Below are 16,635 nucleotides of genomic sequence, written 5' to 3'. Positions count from 1 at the left end.
TGCTCATTTGTTGCCTATGGCTGCTTTCATGGCAGAGTGGTTGTGACAAAAACCTTATGCCCCTCAAAGCCTAAAATATTACTAACAGGACAATTCTTGGCATAAAGCATGCCAAGGGAAACAGAGGTGTCAACACCTCTTTAAACTATAATAGCTAGCAGAGAAACTGAAATGCCTATTAGGGTGTTATTAACAAACTGAAAAACAATTTCTTGAAAAAAAGTTTATCACCTCTATAACTCTTATGTGTCCATCAAGACCAGCATTTCCTGGCTTTGTCCAAGCCTGGCCCACTCCCACACTCCTTCTAACTCAGTCTGTAGCATCCTATGGATAGCTTCCATTTAGCCATTATCTCACACCATTACTGCCTCTCTACTAGACCCTTAGCTCTTTAAGGGCAGGGACAAGATTGCATTTATATTCATAATCCCAACACGTAGGAGGGTTCCCAGCAAATAGCAGATGTTCCCAAAAATACTTAAGTAAATAACTGAAATAAAAAGAAAAGCAAATGAAAACATTTAAAGATAAATTATACTTTAATAGTAGAAAGGATCAGTAAAATGAAAACAAATGACATGAGTTCCAAAAACAAGGTCATTTAGAGGTTATTTATAATACAAATACTTTAATATTCCATTCAAGAGTTATGCCACTTAAATATGGAGTGCTTTAAAGTAATATTATATTTCAAACTCTTGTTAAATTTAGAAATTTTTATTCTAAAATTTGTTCCAGATATAATTTTTTTAATAGCCAAAAGTTAACCTGTATTTCAGTGAGTAGCACAATGCCTGACAGGTGTTCAATTCATCCATCTATTAAAAAAATATTTATGAGCCAGGGTCTCTGATAGGTGCTAGGCCCCTAGGAGGCTAGGGTAACACAGAGTAGACATTGGGGCTTCCTAAGGTAGGAGGACCAAGGTCAACCTCCCTCACATTGGCTAATGACTGCAAATGGCTCTACCCTAAGAGCAAGAGTAAACTAGAAGGACAGGCTCTCATAGGAACTACAAGTCAGATTTGAATCATCTCAATTATTAAGTTGGATTGAGATAATCCTGTTAACTGGAAGAATGGAAGAAACAAACATAAATCATTATCTAGAGCAAGACAGCATTATGTTAAGGCTCTCAAATTCTACACACAATTTTACAAATATAATGTCAAGATCACATATATACACATATACACAAATAAGTAACTAGACATATGAAGAAACAATAACATGGAAGAAAAACAAAAACAGGAAAAAAAAGACAGTCCATGGGAGCTACAGATGTTGGAATTCACAGTCATGGACTTTAAAATAAACATGCTAATTATATGGGAAAAAATATAAATTATAGAACTAAAAAATTAGGAACTTAGTGGGTTTTAATAGCACATTAGAAACAACTGAAGAGTGAATAATAGAATTGGAAGATAGGTTGGAATAGGCTGGGTAGAATGAAGCAAGGAAAGACAAAAGGATGGAAAATATGTAAGATAGGGTTAGATATACAGGGGATTTAGTGAGAAGGTCTAAACTTAAAAATGTACAAGAGGGGACTCCAATTTCCTGTTTGATAGGTAAAGAGCTTGGAAGTCATTACTTATATCCTCACACACACACACACACACAAAAGTAAACTGAAAATCAACAACTCTCCTTAGATCCATAGAGAGTTGAGGTCTTAGGGCAATGGCCCATATTTGGGCTTTGAGAAAAAAAGAAGATAAGGAGAATGGAGCAGAAATTACATTTGAAGAGATAACAGCTGAGAATTTTTCAAAATCAACAAAGACCTCAAGCAACAAATTCAAAAAGCCCTACAAACCCCAAGTAGCTTGCATAAAACACACTAAACCTAGATAATAAGCGCAGAAAATGGGTTTGATAAATTCAGTACCCACTCATAATAAAAAGTGTCAGCAAGCTTAGGAAAGAAAGAGAACTTCCTTAATTTGATAAAGTACAAAGGATAGCACCCCAAAACTTAATTCATACTAAGTAAAGAAATGCTGAAAGCCTTTGGTCCAAGATCAGAAACAAGAAACAGAATTAATGATCGCTCCTTCTAATCAACATATCATGGAGGCCCTTGCCAATGAAAAAGAAAAATAGTGTTAAACCAGTAGAAAAAAAATCTAGTCATTTGCAAAAGATATAACTGTATACCCAGAAACATCCCTTGCAAAAACAAGCTATTAGATAAGTTACTAGAATAACTAAGTGAATTCAGCAGTATTACTGGATTAAAGGTCAATTCATAAAAAGTAACTATATTTCTAAAGACCAGCCAAAAAGAAGTATAAATAAATTTTTTATTTTTTGAGACAGAGTCTGGCACTCTTGCCCAGGCTGGAGTGCAGTGGCGCAGTCTCAGCTCACTGCAACCTCCACCTCCTGGGTTCAAATGATTCTTCTGCCTCAGCCTCCCGAGTAGCTGGGACTACAGGTGTGCACCACCAGGCTCGGCTGATTTTTGTATTTTTAGTAGAGACAGGGTTTCACCATATTGGCCAGACTGGTCTTGAACTCCTGACCTCATGATCTGCCCACCTCGGCCTCCCAAAGTGCTGGGATTACAGGCATGAGCCACTGCACCCAGCAAGAAGTATAATAATTTAAAGGACTAGTTAAAATAGCTACAAAAGATATCAATTGCCTAACAATAAGTCTACACATTAAAAAAAAAATTTAAGTGGGGCTAGGTGCAATGGCTCACACCTATAGCCCAGCACTTTGGGAGGTCAAGGTAGCAGGATCACTTGAGCTCAAGAGTTTGAGGCCAGCCTGGGAAACATAGAGACACTCTGTCTCTATTATAAGTGAAAAAATTTGGCTGGGCTCTGTGTCTCACACCTGTAATTCCAGTACTTTGGGAGGCCGAGGCAGGTGGATCACTTGAAGTCAGAAGTTCAAGACCAGCCTGGCCAATATGGTGAAACCCCATCTCTACTAAAAATACAAAAATTAGCCACCTATAATCCCAGCTACCTGGAAGGCTGAGGCAGAAGAATCACTTGAACCCAGGAAGCAGAGGTTGCAGTGAGCCAAGATGATGCCAAGGCATTCAACCTGGGTGACAGAGTGAGTCTCTGTCTCTAAATAAATAAATAAATAAATAAACAAATAGTGAAAACATTAGCCAGGCATAGTGGCACACGCCTGTAGTCCCAGTTACTCAGGAGGCTGGGGCAGGAAGCTCACTTGAACCCATGAGTTTTGAGGCTATAATGAGACATGATCATGCCACTGCACCCCAGCCTGGGTGACAGAGCAAGAATCTGTCTCTAAACAAACAAAAATTTTTTTAATGGGAAAAGATCTGAACAGACACCTCACCCAAGATATACCGATGGTAAATAAGCACATGAAAATATGCTCTGTATCACATGTCATTAGGAATTGTAAACAATGAATATTACTACACACCTATTGAAACAATAAGATACTACTACACACCTATTAAAATAGCTAAAATCCAAAGCACTGACAACATCAAATGTTGGCAAGGATATGAAGCAAGAGGAACTCTCCAACTGTTGGCAGGAATGCAAAATGACACAGCTACTTTGGAGGATAGCTTGATAGTTTCTTACAAAACTAAATGCAGTCATACCATATGATCCAACAATCATACACCTATTTACTCAAATGAGTTGAACATTTATGTCCAAATAAAAACCTGCACACAAAAGTGTATAGCAGTTTTATTCACAATTGCCAAAAGCTGGAAGCAACCAAGATGTTTTTCAATAGGTAACTGGATAGGCCGGGCACGGTGGCTCATGCTTGTAATTCCAGCAGTTTGGAAGGCCGAAGCAGGTGGATCACTTAAGGTCGGGAGTTCGAGAGCAGCCTGGCCAACATGATGAAACCCCGTCTCTACTAAAAATACAAAAATCAACTGGGCATGGTTGCGGGCACCTGTAATCTCAGCTACTTGGGAGGCTAAAGCAGAAGAATCGCTTGAACCAGGGAGGTGGAAGTTGCAGTGAGCCGAGATCACGCCACTGCACTCCATCTCAAAAAAAAAAAAGTGATTGGATAAACTGTGCCACATTCAGACAATGGAATATTATTAGGTGATAAAAGAAATGAGCTATCAAGGCACAAAAATACATGGAGAAACCTTAAATGCATATTGCTAAGTGAAAGAAGCCAGTGTGTAAAGTATATATACTGTATGATTCCAACTATATTATATTCTGGAAAATACAAAGCTGTAGAAACAATAAAAATATCAATGTTACCCAGGGTTCAGAAAGAGATGTGAGTAGGTGAAGGACAGGGGATTTTTCAGGGCAGTGAAACTGTGGTGTATAATAGTACTGCAATGGTAGATACATTACATTAGTAATAATATTTCCATATTGGTTCATTAATTGTAACAAATGTACTACCATAATACAAGATGCTAATAACAGCAGAAACTGTTGGATATGGAAACTGTATTTACTGCTGAATGTTTCTGTAAACCTAAAACAACTCTAAAATTAAATGTATTAATTTATTAGAAAACAAAGGACTGAGGTACTTCACAAAAGGATATACAAATGGTAAGTATGTGAAAAGATATCAACTTTGTTAGGAAATAGAGTAATGCAAATTAAAGCCACAATGAAATTGAGAAGTGTGAGTTTTCCCATACTGTTCCTTTTTCAAGATTCTTTTGCTAATCTGGATTCCTCAAATTTCTAGGTGAACTTTAGGATCAGCTTGTCTGCTACAAAAAAAAAAAAGAGGAATTTTGGTAGAAATTGTGTTGTACCTGTAGATAAATTTGAAGAATACTATAATCTTAACAGTATTAAATATTCCAATCCATGTATATGTCTTTCCATTTATTTAGGCCTTCATTAACTGTATTCAACAATGTTTTGTACTTTTCAAAGTATATATTTTGTAGTTAAGCTTATTCATACGTATTTTATTCTTTTTGATGTTTTTGTAAATGAAATTGTTTTCTTTCTTTCTTTTTTTTGGCAGGGGGAGACAGCATCTTGCTCTGTTGCCCAGGCTGGAGTGCAATGGTGTGATTTCGGCTCACTGCAACCTCTGCCTCCCCAGTTCAAGCGATTCTCCTGCTTCAGCCGCCCGCATAGCTGGGATTACAGGAGTCCACCGCCATGCCTGGCTAATTTTTGTATTTGCAGTAGAGACGGGGTTTCACCTTGTTGGCCAGGCTGGTCTCGAAATCCTGATCTCAGGTGATCCACCTGCCTCAGCCTCCCAAAGTGTTGGGATTACAGGCGTGAGCCACTGCATCCAGCCGAAATTGTTTTCTTAATTTCATGTTCTAGTTGTTCTTTGCTGTATATAGAAACACGATTAATTTTCAGCTGTATGCGGCAGGTCACACCTGTATTCCCAGCAGTTTGGAAGGCTGGGGTGAAAGATTACTTGAGCTCAGGAGTTCAAGAGCAGCTAGGACAAAATAGTGAGACTTTGTTTCTACAAAAATTTTAAAAATTAACTGGGGCCAGGCACAGTGACTCACACCTGTAATCCCAGCACTTTGGGAGGTTGAGGTGGGCGAATCACTTAACGTCAGGAGTTCGAGACCAGCCTGGCCAACATGGTGAAACTCCGTCTCTACTAAAAATACAAAAGTTATCTGGGTGTTGCGGTGCACGCCTGTAGTCCCAGCTACTTGGGAGGCTGAGGCAGGAGAATCGCTTGAGCCCGGGAGGCAGAGGTTGCAGTAAGCCAAGATCATGCCACCGCACTCCCGACTGGATGACAGAGTAAGACTCCGTCTCAGAAAAAAAAACCAAAAACTTAACTGGGCATAGTGGTGTGCGCCTGTAGTCCCAGCTACTCAGGAGGCTGAAGTAAGAGGATCTCTTCAGCCTGGAGGTTGAGGCTACAGTGACTGCTATTGTGCCACTGTACTCAAGCCTGGGTGACAGACTGTCTCAAAAAAGAATTTTTTTTTTTTGTATATTGATCTTATACCCTCTGACCTTACTACACTCATTTATAATATTAGTGCTAATTTTTTTAGGAAATTCCTTAGGATTTTCAATATACAAGATCATGTCATCTGCATCATAGAGATAGTTTTACTCCTTCCTTTCCAATCTAGTTGCCTTTTATTACATTGTCTTGCTCAACTGCCCCGGCTTAGAACCTCTCATACAATGTTAATTAGAAGTGGTGAGAGTGGACATCTTTGTCTTATTCCCGAACTTAGGAGAAAAACATTCAGTCTTTGACTATTAAGTGTGGTATCGGCTGTGAGTTTTTCACAGATCAGGTTGAAGCACTTTCCTTCTATTCCTAGTATGTTGAGCATTTTATCAGGCACTAGATATTGTCAAACACTTTTTTCTACATCTACTGACGTGATCTTTTTTTTGTCCTTTATCCTATTAATATGGTGTATATTAATTTTCTATTTTTTTCATTTACCAGTTTTAATAAAAGATCCATATTAATCGATTTTTGAATGCTAAACCAATCCTGTATTCTTGGGATAAATCCCACTTAGTCATGATATATAATCCTTTTTATATGTTGCTGGATTTGACTTGCTAATATTTTGCTGAAGTTTTGTGTGTGTGTGCGGTTTTTTTCCAGAGACAGGGTCTTGCTCTGTCATCCAAGCTGGAGTGCAGTGGTGGTGTGATCCTAGATCATTGCTGTCTCAAACTCCGGGGTAAGCAATCCTCCCATGCCAGTCTCCCAAGTAGCTGGGACTACAGGTGTGTACTACTATACCCAGCTAATTTTTTAATTTTTAATTTTTTTGGAGAGATGGTGTCTTGCTATATTGCCCAGGCAGGCCTTGAACTTTTGGGTTCAAGCAATCCTCTTGCCTTAGACTCCCAAAGTGCTGGGATTACAGGCATGAGCCACCACACCCAGCCTTGTTGAGGATTTCTGCATTTGTATTCATAAGGAATATTGATCTGTCAGTTTATTTTCTCTTGATGTCTTTGATTTGGTTATCAGAGAATAATGGCCTAAAAGAAAGAGCTGGGAAGTATCTCTCACTCCAATAATGGAAGTATAATCCACTATTGATGGGGTATTAAAGTCTCCAACTATTACTATTCAATTGTCTATTTTCCCTTTCTATCTTTTGGAAGAAGTTGTGAAAAGATTGTGTTAATTCTTCTTTAAACTTTTGGTAGAATTCACTAGTAAAGCCATCTGGCTCTGGGCTTTTCTAGGTGAGAATTTATTATTTATTACTTCAATCTCTTTACTTGTTATAGATTTATTCAGATTATTTATTTCTTCTTGAGTTATTTCCAGTAGTTTGTGTTATTTCTAGGAAATTTTTCATTTTATCTTGGTTATCTAATTTGTTGGCATGCACTTGTTCATGGTATTGCCTATTAATGCTTTTTATTTCTGTGAGGTCAGTATTAATATCCATAATTTCATAATAATTCATAATTTTAGTTATTTGGGTTTTCTCTCTTTGTCAGTTTAGCTAATCTTTTCAAAGAAGCAACTTTTGATTTTATTGATTTTCTTCACTGTTTTTCTATTCTCTATTGCATTAATTTTGCTCTAATTCAATTATTTCTTTCCTTCTGCTTGTTTTGGATTTAGTTTGCTCATCATTTTCCATGTCGTAAGGTAGAATGGTAGATCATTGACTTGATATTTTTCTTCTTTTTAAATATACTCTTCTACATGTAATATAGTCTTACTATAAATTTCCTTCTAAGTACTTTATCTGCATCTAATAAGTTTTGGTATGTTGTATCTTATTTTCATTCATCTCAAAGTATTTCTTAATTTTCTCTTACGATTTCTTCTTGGACCCATTGGTTATTTTTAAGTGTGTTGTTTAATCTTCATGTATTTTAGAACTTCCCAAGTTTTTTCTGTTACTTTTAATTTGAAGTCTTTATGGTCAGACAACAGACTTCATATGATTTCAATCCTTTTAAATTTACTGAGGCTTGTAGTATGGCCTAGCCTATGATCTATCCTGGAGAAAGTTCCATGTACACTTCAGGAGAATGTATATTCTGTTCTTGGGTAGAGTTTTCTATAAATGTCTGTTAGGTCTAGTTAGTTGTTACTGTTAATCAACTTTCTATTTCCTCGTTAATCTTCTGTCTAGTTATTCTATTCATTACTGAAAGTGAGGGCCAAGCACGGTGGCTCTCGCCTGTAATCCCAGCACTTTGGGAGGCCGAGGCAGGTGGATCACGAGGTTAGGAGATCAAGACCCTCCTAGCTAACACGGTGAAACCCCATCTCTACTAAATATACAAAAAATTAGCCGGGCGTGGTGGCGGGCTCCTGTAGTCCCAGCTACCTGGGAGGCTGAGGCAGAAGAATGACGTGAACCCAGGAGCTGGAGCTCGCAGTGAGCCGAGATCATGCCACTGCACTCCAGCCTGGGTGACAGAGCAAGATTCCGTCTCGAAAAAAAAAAAAAGAAAAAAAAAAAGAAAGTGGGGCACTGAAGTCTCCAACTATCCTGCTCGACTGTCTATTTTTCCCTTCAATTCTGTCCATTTTTGCTTCATGTAGTGTGGACCTCTGTTATTAGGTGTTTATAACTGTTATATATTTATGATGAATTGACCATCTTATCATTGTAAAATTCCCTTTTTATCTCTAGTAACATATTTTTGTTTTAAAGTCTATACTGTCTGATGTTAATATAACCACTCCAGTTTCTTATAGTGACTGTTTACATGATATATGTAACTGTTTACATGATATAGTGACTGTTTACATATCTTTTCCACTCACTTACTTTTAACCTCTTTATATTTTTTAAATCTAAAGTGTGCCCCTTATAGACAACATATAGTTAGATCTTGTTTTTTTATCCAGTCTAAAATCACACTCAGATATTATTACTTACCAACTAGGATGGCTAAAATATAAAAAACTAACAATGTCAATTACAATCGTAAATGAAATAAAAAGTCCTCTGATCACATACTGATAGAGAGTGTGTAAATTGTTATTATCACTTTACAAAAGTGTTTTGACATTATCCATTAAAGATAAAGATATATGGCTGGGCGTGGTGACTCATGCTTGTAATCCTAGCACTTTGGGAGGCCGAGGCGGGCGGATCACGAGGTCAGGAGTTCAAGACCAGCCTGGCCAACATGGTGAAACCCCATCTCTACTAAAAATACAAAAACTAGCTGGGCATGATGGCCTGCGCCTGTAATCCCAGCTATTCAGGAGGCTGAGGCAGGAGAATTGCTTGAACCTGGGAGGCAGAAGTTACAGTGAGCCGAGATCACACATTGCACTCCAGCCTGGGTGACAGAGTGAGACTCCGTCTCAAAAAAAAAAAAAAAAAAAAAAGTGAAGACATATATAAACATTCATGCCCTAAAAATTCCATTCCTATGTATAGACATAGCAATTACATATACACCAAGAGATGCATTAATCATAACAGCTAAAAATAGGAAATAACCCAAATGTACATGAATAGAATAGACAATAAACTATGGTAAAATCATACATTGAACAGCAAATAGCAATGAAAATATAAGCAAAGTAATTTACACACAACATTGCTATATGTCAAAAACATGATGTTGAGCAAAAGGAGTCTGACACAAAAGAATTCCACTGATATAAATCAAAGATATGGCTCATGCCTGTAATCCATATGGTGGCTCACGCCTGTAATCCCAGCACTTTGGGAGGCTGAGGCAGATGGATCACTGAGGTCAGGAGTTTGTGACCAGCCTGGCCAACATGGTGAAATCTCGTCTCTACAAAAAATACAAAAAATTAGCTGGGTGTGGTGGCGGGCACCTGTAATCCCAGGTACTCGGGAGGCTGTGGCAGGAGAATCACTTGAACCTGGGAGCCAGAGACTGCAGTGAGCTGAGATCGTGCCATTGCACTTCAGCCTGAGCAACAAGAGCAAAACTCTGTCTCAAAAAAAAAAAAAAAAAAAGGCAAAACAAACAAACAAACAAAAACAAGATGCCACATTGTCTTCCATTCCAATATGTGGTAGACAATTTTTCCTCAAATAATCAAATTACTATCTTTATTCCTTTAATTTTTTCTTCCCCGGAGTCTTCATATGGTTTACACACACACACAGTATTTTCTTACCTCAATCAGGTTCTGTAAAATCCAGACCAATCTCAAAGAAGTCTGCTGGGTTGTGAAAGTGAACAAACTGGCTGCAAAAAGTCGTTTACTTCTAGTGAAAAAGTGAAGCACTCGGCAAGAACTGTGAAATATCTGTATTTTAAAAAACATATTTTAGGAAAATGCATTTAATAGTGTTTAAAATTTCCACAACAATTCTATATACATGCAAACAAACCCAGTAACAAGTCATTTAACTACTTATAATAGTGTTTTCTGCACTTAATAAAAAACAGCAATATTATCCTAAATAGGCAGTTTGTATGCTAACATATGAAATGCAACATACCTACTTTGAATTATTTTAGCAAACACCAGATGCTCAGGTACTTATTATAAACTTTTAAAAAAAAAACAACTATATTTCACCTCTCTACCTATTTTTAACTATGATAGTGAAGGGAAAGAATCTAGGAAGGAGGCTATATTTGTAGTATTCTTATTTCAGTGGGATATGTACACTTTAAGTTTATTGCAGGCCTCCCAGATAAATCTATACTATTTAGTAGAATAGCATTAATTCACTAGTATTCCAATAGTAATAACATCTATACGAAGTTATCAGCTAATCTTTGATTTTGAAGGCTCATAGTCCAAATATTTTCACATTAATCATAATCTTATATCTTAGCTTCAAGCTGTCTCTATGAATCAAAGACCTGAGAACTCTTAATACTAGACAATGAAGGATGAGCTTTTATTGGCTTTTTTTCTTTCCTATTAGAAATTAAGTTAGCACTAACACAGACAGAAATTTTTAAAATCCGGTTGTGTGATTTTATTTAATACTACCTATACTTATCTAATGATCAAAATCAAACATAAGCAAAATCTTTAATTTACAAAAAGCCTTAGGTATACAGAAAACAAGCTTTGAGTTTTAAGGTCTTTAAGACATACTGGGTGAAAAAAAAAAAAAACCTATCCTGCCACACACTACAGGGATGTAGACGGACACTTCAACTTATGAAACTGATGTTTTACAAAACACTTATGAAGTATTGCCCATTTCTTGTTGAACTTACCCACTTTTGTTAATCCTACCTCACTCCCCAAAATAAATTTAAAGATTTTGGTTTATTTGTGAAAAATAGTAATAAACATTTTTTTCTTTCACTTTTAATTGATAACACATCAATTAAGAAAATTTGTACACTCGGTTCTCTTTTTCAGTCTTGTCCTTTTAACTTCCTTCTCATCTTATTCAGTGCTCACACTTTCTTCATTTTTATATATACACACACACACACACACACACACACACACATATGGTTTTTGGTTTTTTGGTTTTTTGAGACAGAGTCTCACTCTGTTCCCCAGGCTTACATTTTTTTGCTTAGAGTGCTGGAGTGCAATGGTGCAATCTCAGCGCAATGCAACCTCCACCTGAGGTTCAAGCAATTCTCCTCCCTTACCTTCCCAAGTAGCTGGGATAACAGATGTGGACCACCACGCCTGGCTAATTTTTGTACTTTTAGTAGAGATGGGGTTTCACCATGTTGGCCAGGCTGGTCCTGAACTCCTGAATTCAGGTGATCTGCCCACCTCAGCCTCCCAAAGTGCCGGGATTACAGGCGTGAACCACCGCGCCCGGTCATTTCTTTATATTTTACATGGCATATAAATTTTTCACATTATTTATTTTTCTGTTTTGTTTTCTTTTGTTTTTTAAATTATACTTTAAGTTCTAGGGTACATGTGCACAACGTGCAAGTTTGTTACATACGTATACATGTGCCATGTTGGTGTGCTGCACCCATTAACGCTTCATTTACATTAGGTGTATCTCCTAATGGTATCCCTCCCCCTTCCCCCACAGCACGACAGGCCCTGGTATGTGATGTTCCCCTTCCTGTGTCCAAGTGTTCTCACTGTTCAATTCCCACCTATGAGTGAGAACATGCGGTGTTTGGTTTTCTGTCCTTGCCATAGTTTGCTGAGAATGATGGTTTCCAGCTGCATCCATGTCCCTACAAAGGACATGAACTCATCCTTTTTTACGACTGCATAGTATTCCATGGTGTATATGTGCCACATTTTGTTAATCCAGTCTGTCACTGATGGACCTTTGGGTTGGTTCCAAGTCTTTGCTATTATGAATAGTGCCACAATAAACACATGTGTGCATGTGTCTTGATAGCAGCATGATTTATAATCCTTTGGGTATATACCCCATAATGGGATGGCTGGGTCAAATGGTATTTCTAGTTCTAGATCCTTGAGGAATCGCCACACTGTTTTCCACAATGGTTGAACTAGTTTACAGTCCCCCCAACAGTGTAAAAGTGTTCCTGTTTCTCCACATCCTCTCCAGCACCTGCTGTTTCCTGATTTTTTAATGATCGCCATTCTAACTGGTATGAGATGGTATCTCATTGTGGTTTTGATTTGCATTTCTCTGATGGTGAGTGATGATGAGCATTTTTTCATGTGTCTGTTGGCTGTATAAATGTCTTCTTTTGAGAAATGTCTGTTCCTATCCTTTGCCCACTTTTTGATGGGGTTGTTTTTTTCTTGCAAGTATGTTTGAGTTCTTCGTAGGTTCTGGATATTAGCCCTTTGTCAGATGAGTAGATTGCAAAAATGTTCTCCCATTCTGTAGGTTGCCTATTCACTCTGATGGTAGTTTCTTTTGCTGTGCAGAAGCTCTTGAGTTTAATTAGATCCCATTTGTCAAGTTTGGCTTCTGTGGCCATTGCTTTTGGTGTTTTAGACATGAAGCCCTTGCCCATGCCTATGTCCTGAATGGTATTGCCTAGGTTTTCTTCTAGGGTTTTTATGGTTTTAGGTCTAACATTTAAATCTCTAATCCATCTTGAATTAATTTTCGTATAAGGTGTAAGGAAGGGATCCAGTTTCAGCTTTCTACTTATGGCTATCCAATTTTCCCAGCACCATTTATTAAATAGGGAATCCTTTCCCCATCTCCTGTTTTTGTCAGGTTTGTCAAAGATCAGATAGTTGTAGATGTGTGGTATTATTTCTGAAGGCTCTGTTCTGTTCCATTGGTCTATATCTCTGTTTTGGTACCAGTACCATGCTGTTTTGGTTACTGTAGCCTTATAGTATAGTTTGAAGTCAGGTAGTGTGATGCCTCCAGCTTTGTTCTTTTGGCTTAGGATTGTCTTGGCGATGCGGGTTCTTTTTTGGTTCCATATGAACTTTAAAGTAGTTATTTCCAATTCTGTGAAGGAAGTCATTGGTAGCTTAATGGTGATGGCATTGAACCTATAAATTACCTTGGGCAATATGGCCATTTTCACGATACTGATTCTTCCCATCCATGAGCATGGAATGATCTTCCATTTGTTTGTGTTCTCTTTTATTTCGTTGAGCAGTGGTTTGTAGTTCTCCTTGAAGAGGTCCTTCACATCCCTTGTAAGTTGGATTCCGAGGTATTTTATTCTATTTGAAGCAATTATGAATGGGAGTTCACTCATGATTTGGCTCTCTGTTTGTCTATTATTTGTGTATAGGAATGCTTGTGATTTTTGCACATTGATTTTGTATCCTGAGACTTTGCTGAAGTTGCTTATCAGCTTAAGGAGATTTTGGGCTGAGACAATGGGGTTTTCTAAATATATAATCATGTCATTTGCAAACAGGGACAATTTGACTTCCTCTTTTCCTAATTGAATACCCTTTCTTTCTTTCTCCTGCCTGAATGCCCTGGCCAGAACTTCCAACACTATGTTGAATAGGAGTAGTGAGAGAGGGCATCCCTGTCTTGTGCCAGTTTTCAAAGAGAATGCTTCCAGTTTTTGCCCATTCAGTATGATATTGGCTGTGGGCTTGTCATAAATAGCTCTTATTAGTTTGAGATACGTTCCATCAACACCGAATGTATTGAGAGCTTTTCGCATGAAGGGCTGTTGAATTTTGTCAAAGGCCTTTTCTGCATCTATTGAGATAATCATGTGGTTTTTGTCTTTGGTTCTGTTGATATGATGGATTACATTTACTGATTTGTGTATGTTGAACCAGCCTTGCATCCCAGGGATGAAGCCCACTTGATCATAGCGGATAAGCTTTTTGATGTGCTGCTGGATTCGGTTTGCCAGTATTTTATTGAGGATTTTCGCATCGATATTCATGAGGAATATTGGTCTAAAATTCTCTTTTTTGTTGTTGTGTCTCTGCCAGGCTTTGGTCTCAGGATGATGCTGGCCTCATAAAATGAGTTAGGGAGGATTCCCTCTTTTTCTATTGATTGGAATAGTTTCAGAAGGAATGGTACCAGCTCCTCCTTGTATCTCTGGTAGAATTTGGCTGTGAATCTGCCTGGTCCTGGACTTTTTTTATTGGTAGGCTATTAATTATTGCCTCAATTTCAGAGCCTGTTATTGGTCTATTCAAGGATTCAACTTCTTCCTGGTTCAGTCTTGGGAGAGTGTATGTGTCCAGAAATTTATCCATTTCTTCTAGATTTTCTAGTTTATTTGCATGGAGGTGTTTATAGTATTCTCTGATGGTAGTCTGTATTTCTGTGGGGTCGGTGGTGATATCCCCTTTATCATTTTTTATTGCATCTATTTGATTCTTTTGATCTTTGATGGTTTAAAGTCTGTTTTATCAGAGACTAGGATTGCAACCCCTGCCTTTTTTTGTTTTCCATTTGCTTGGTAGATCTTCCTGCATCGGTTTATTTTGAGCCTATGTGTGTCTCTGCACATGAGATGGGTCTCCTGAATACAGCACACTGATGGGTCTTGACTCTTTATCCAATTTGCCAATTTGCCAATCTGTGTCTTTTAATTGGAGCATTTAGCCCATTTACATTTAAGGTTAATATTGTTATGTGTGAATTTGATCCTGTCATTATGATGTTAGCTGGTTATTTTGCTCATTAGTTGATACAGTTTCTTCCTAGCATGCAGTTTCTTCCTCCTGGTCTTTACATTTTGGCATGTTTTTGCAGTGGCTGGTACCAGTTGTTCCTTTCCATGTTTAGTGCTTCCTTCAGGAGCTCTTGTAGGGCAGGCCTGGTGGTGACAAAATCTCTCAGCATTTGCTTGTCTGTAAAGAATTTTATTTCTCCTTCACTTATGAAACTTAGTTTGGTTGGATATGAAATTCTGGGTTGAAAATTCTTTGCTTTAAGAGTGTTGAATAGTGGCCCCCACTCTCTTCTGGCTTGTAGAGTTTCTGCCGAGAGATCCGCTGTTAGTCCGATGGGCTTCCCTTGGTGGGTAACCTGATCTTTCTCTCTGGCTGCCCTTAACATTTTTTCCTTCATTTCAGCTTTGGTGAATCTGACAATTATGTGTCTTGGAGTTGCTCTTCGTGAGGAGTATCTTTGTGGCGTTCTCTGTATTTCCTGAATTTGAATGTTGGCCTGCCTTGCTAGGTTGGGGAAGTTCTCCTGGATAATATCCTGAAGAGTGTGTTCCAACTTGGTTCCATTCTCCCCATCACTTTCAGGTACACCAATCAGATGTAGATTTGGTCTTTTCACATAGTCTCATATTTCTTGGAAGCTTTGTTCATTTCTTTTTACTCTTTTTTCTCTAACCTTCTCTTCTCGCTTCATTTCATTCACCTGATCTTCAATCACTGATACCCTTTCTTCCAGTTGATCAAATCGGTTACTGAAGCTTGTGCATTCGTCACGTAGTTCTTGTGCCATGGTTTTCAGCTCCATCAGGTCATTTAAGGACTTCTCTACATTGGTTATTCTAGTTAGCTATTCATCTAATCTTTTTCCAAGGTTTTTAGCTTCTTTGTGATGGGTTCGAACTTCCTCCTTTAGCTCAGAGAAGTTTGATTGTCTGAAGCCTTCTTCTCTCAACTCGTCAAAGTCATTCTCCATCCAGCTTTGTTCCATTGCTGGCGAGGAGCTGCATTCCTTTGGAGGAAGGGAGGCACTCTGATTTTTAGAATTTTCAGCTTTTCTGCTCTGTTTTTTCCCCATCTTTGTGGTGTTATCTACCTTTGGTCTTTGATGATGGTGATGTACAGATGGGGTTTTGGTGTGGATGTCCTTTCTGTTTGTTACTTTTCCTTCTAACAGTCAGGACCTCAGCTGAAGGTCTGTTAGAGTTTGCTGGAGGTCCACTCCAGACCCTGTTTGCCTGGGTATCAGCAGTGGAGGCTGCAGAAGAGTGAATATTGCTGAACAGTAAATGCTGCTGTCTGATCGTTCCTCAGGAAGCTTCGTCTCAGAGGGGTACCCGGCCGTGTAGGTGTCAGTCTGCCCCTACTGGGGGATGCCTCCCAGTTAGGCTACTCGGGGGTCAGGGACCCACTTGAGGAGGCAGTCTGTCCATTCTCAGATTTCAAACTCCGTGCTGGGAGAACCACTACTCTCTTTAAAGCTGTCAGACAGGGACATTTAAATCTGCAGGGGTTTCTGCTGCCTTTTGTTTGGCTATGCCCTGTCCCCAGAGGTAGAGTCTACAGAGGCAGGCAGGTCTCTTTGAGCTGCGGTGGGCTCCACCCAGTTCGAGCTTCCAGGCCACTTTGTTTACCTACTCAAGCCTCAGCAATGGCGGGTGCCCCTCTCCCAGACTTGCTGCCGCCTTGCAGTTAGAT

The 16,635-nt window shown here is 38.5% G+C and overlaps 1 protein-coding gene across 3 annotated transcripts in view; it reads right to left on the bottom strand.

Moving 5' to 3' along the window:
- The window catches only part of GK5 (glycerol kinase 5), a 64,920-nt gene that overhangs the window by 23,162 nt on the left and 25,123 nt on the right, over positions 1-16,635 (bottom strand). For all 3 annotated transcript variants that reach the window (XM_031663714.1, XM_031663717.1, XM_031663715.1), the window contains one exon: positions 10,066-10,197. In XM_031663714.1, coding sequence (XP_031519574.1) covers positions 10,066-10,197 — 132 coding nt within the window. The remainder of the gene's footprint in view (positions 1-10,065; positions 10,198-16,635) is intronic.

This window comes from Papio anubis, chromosome 2, assembly GCF_008728515.1.
Source record: "Papio anubis isolate 15944 chromosome 2, Panubis1.0, whole genome shotgun sequence".
Lineage (NCBI taxonomy): Eukaryota > Metazoa > Chordata > Mammalia > Primates > Cercopithecidae > Papio > Papio anubis.
Note: the sequence above shows the minus strand (reverse complement) of the source record. Positions and strands in the feature narration are given on the sequence as shown.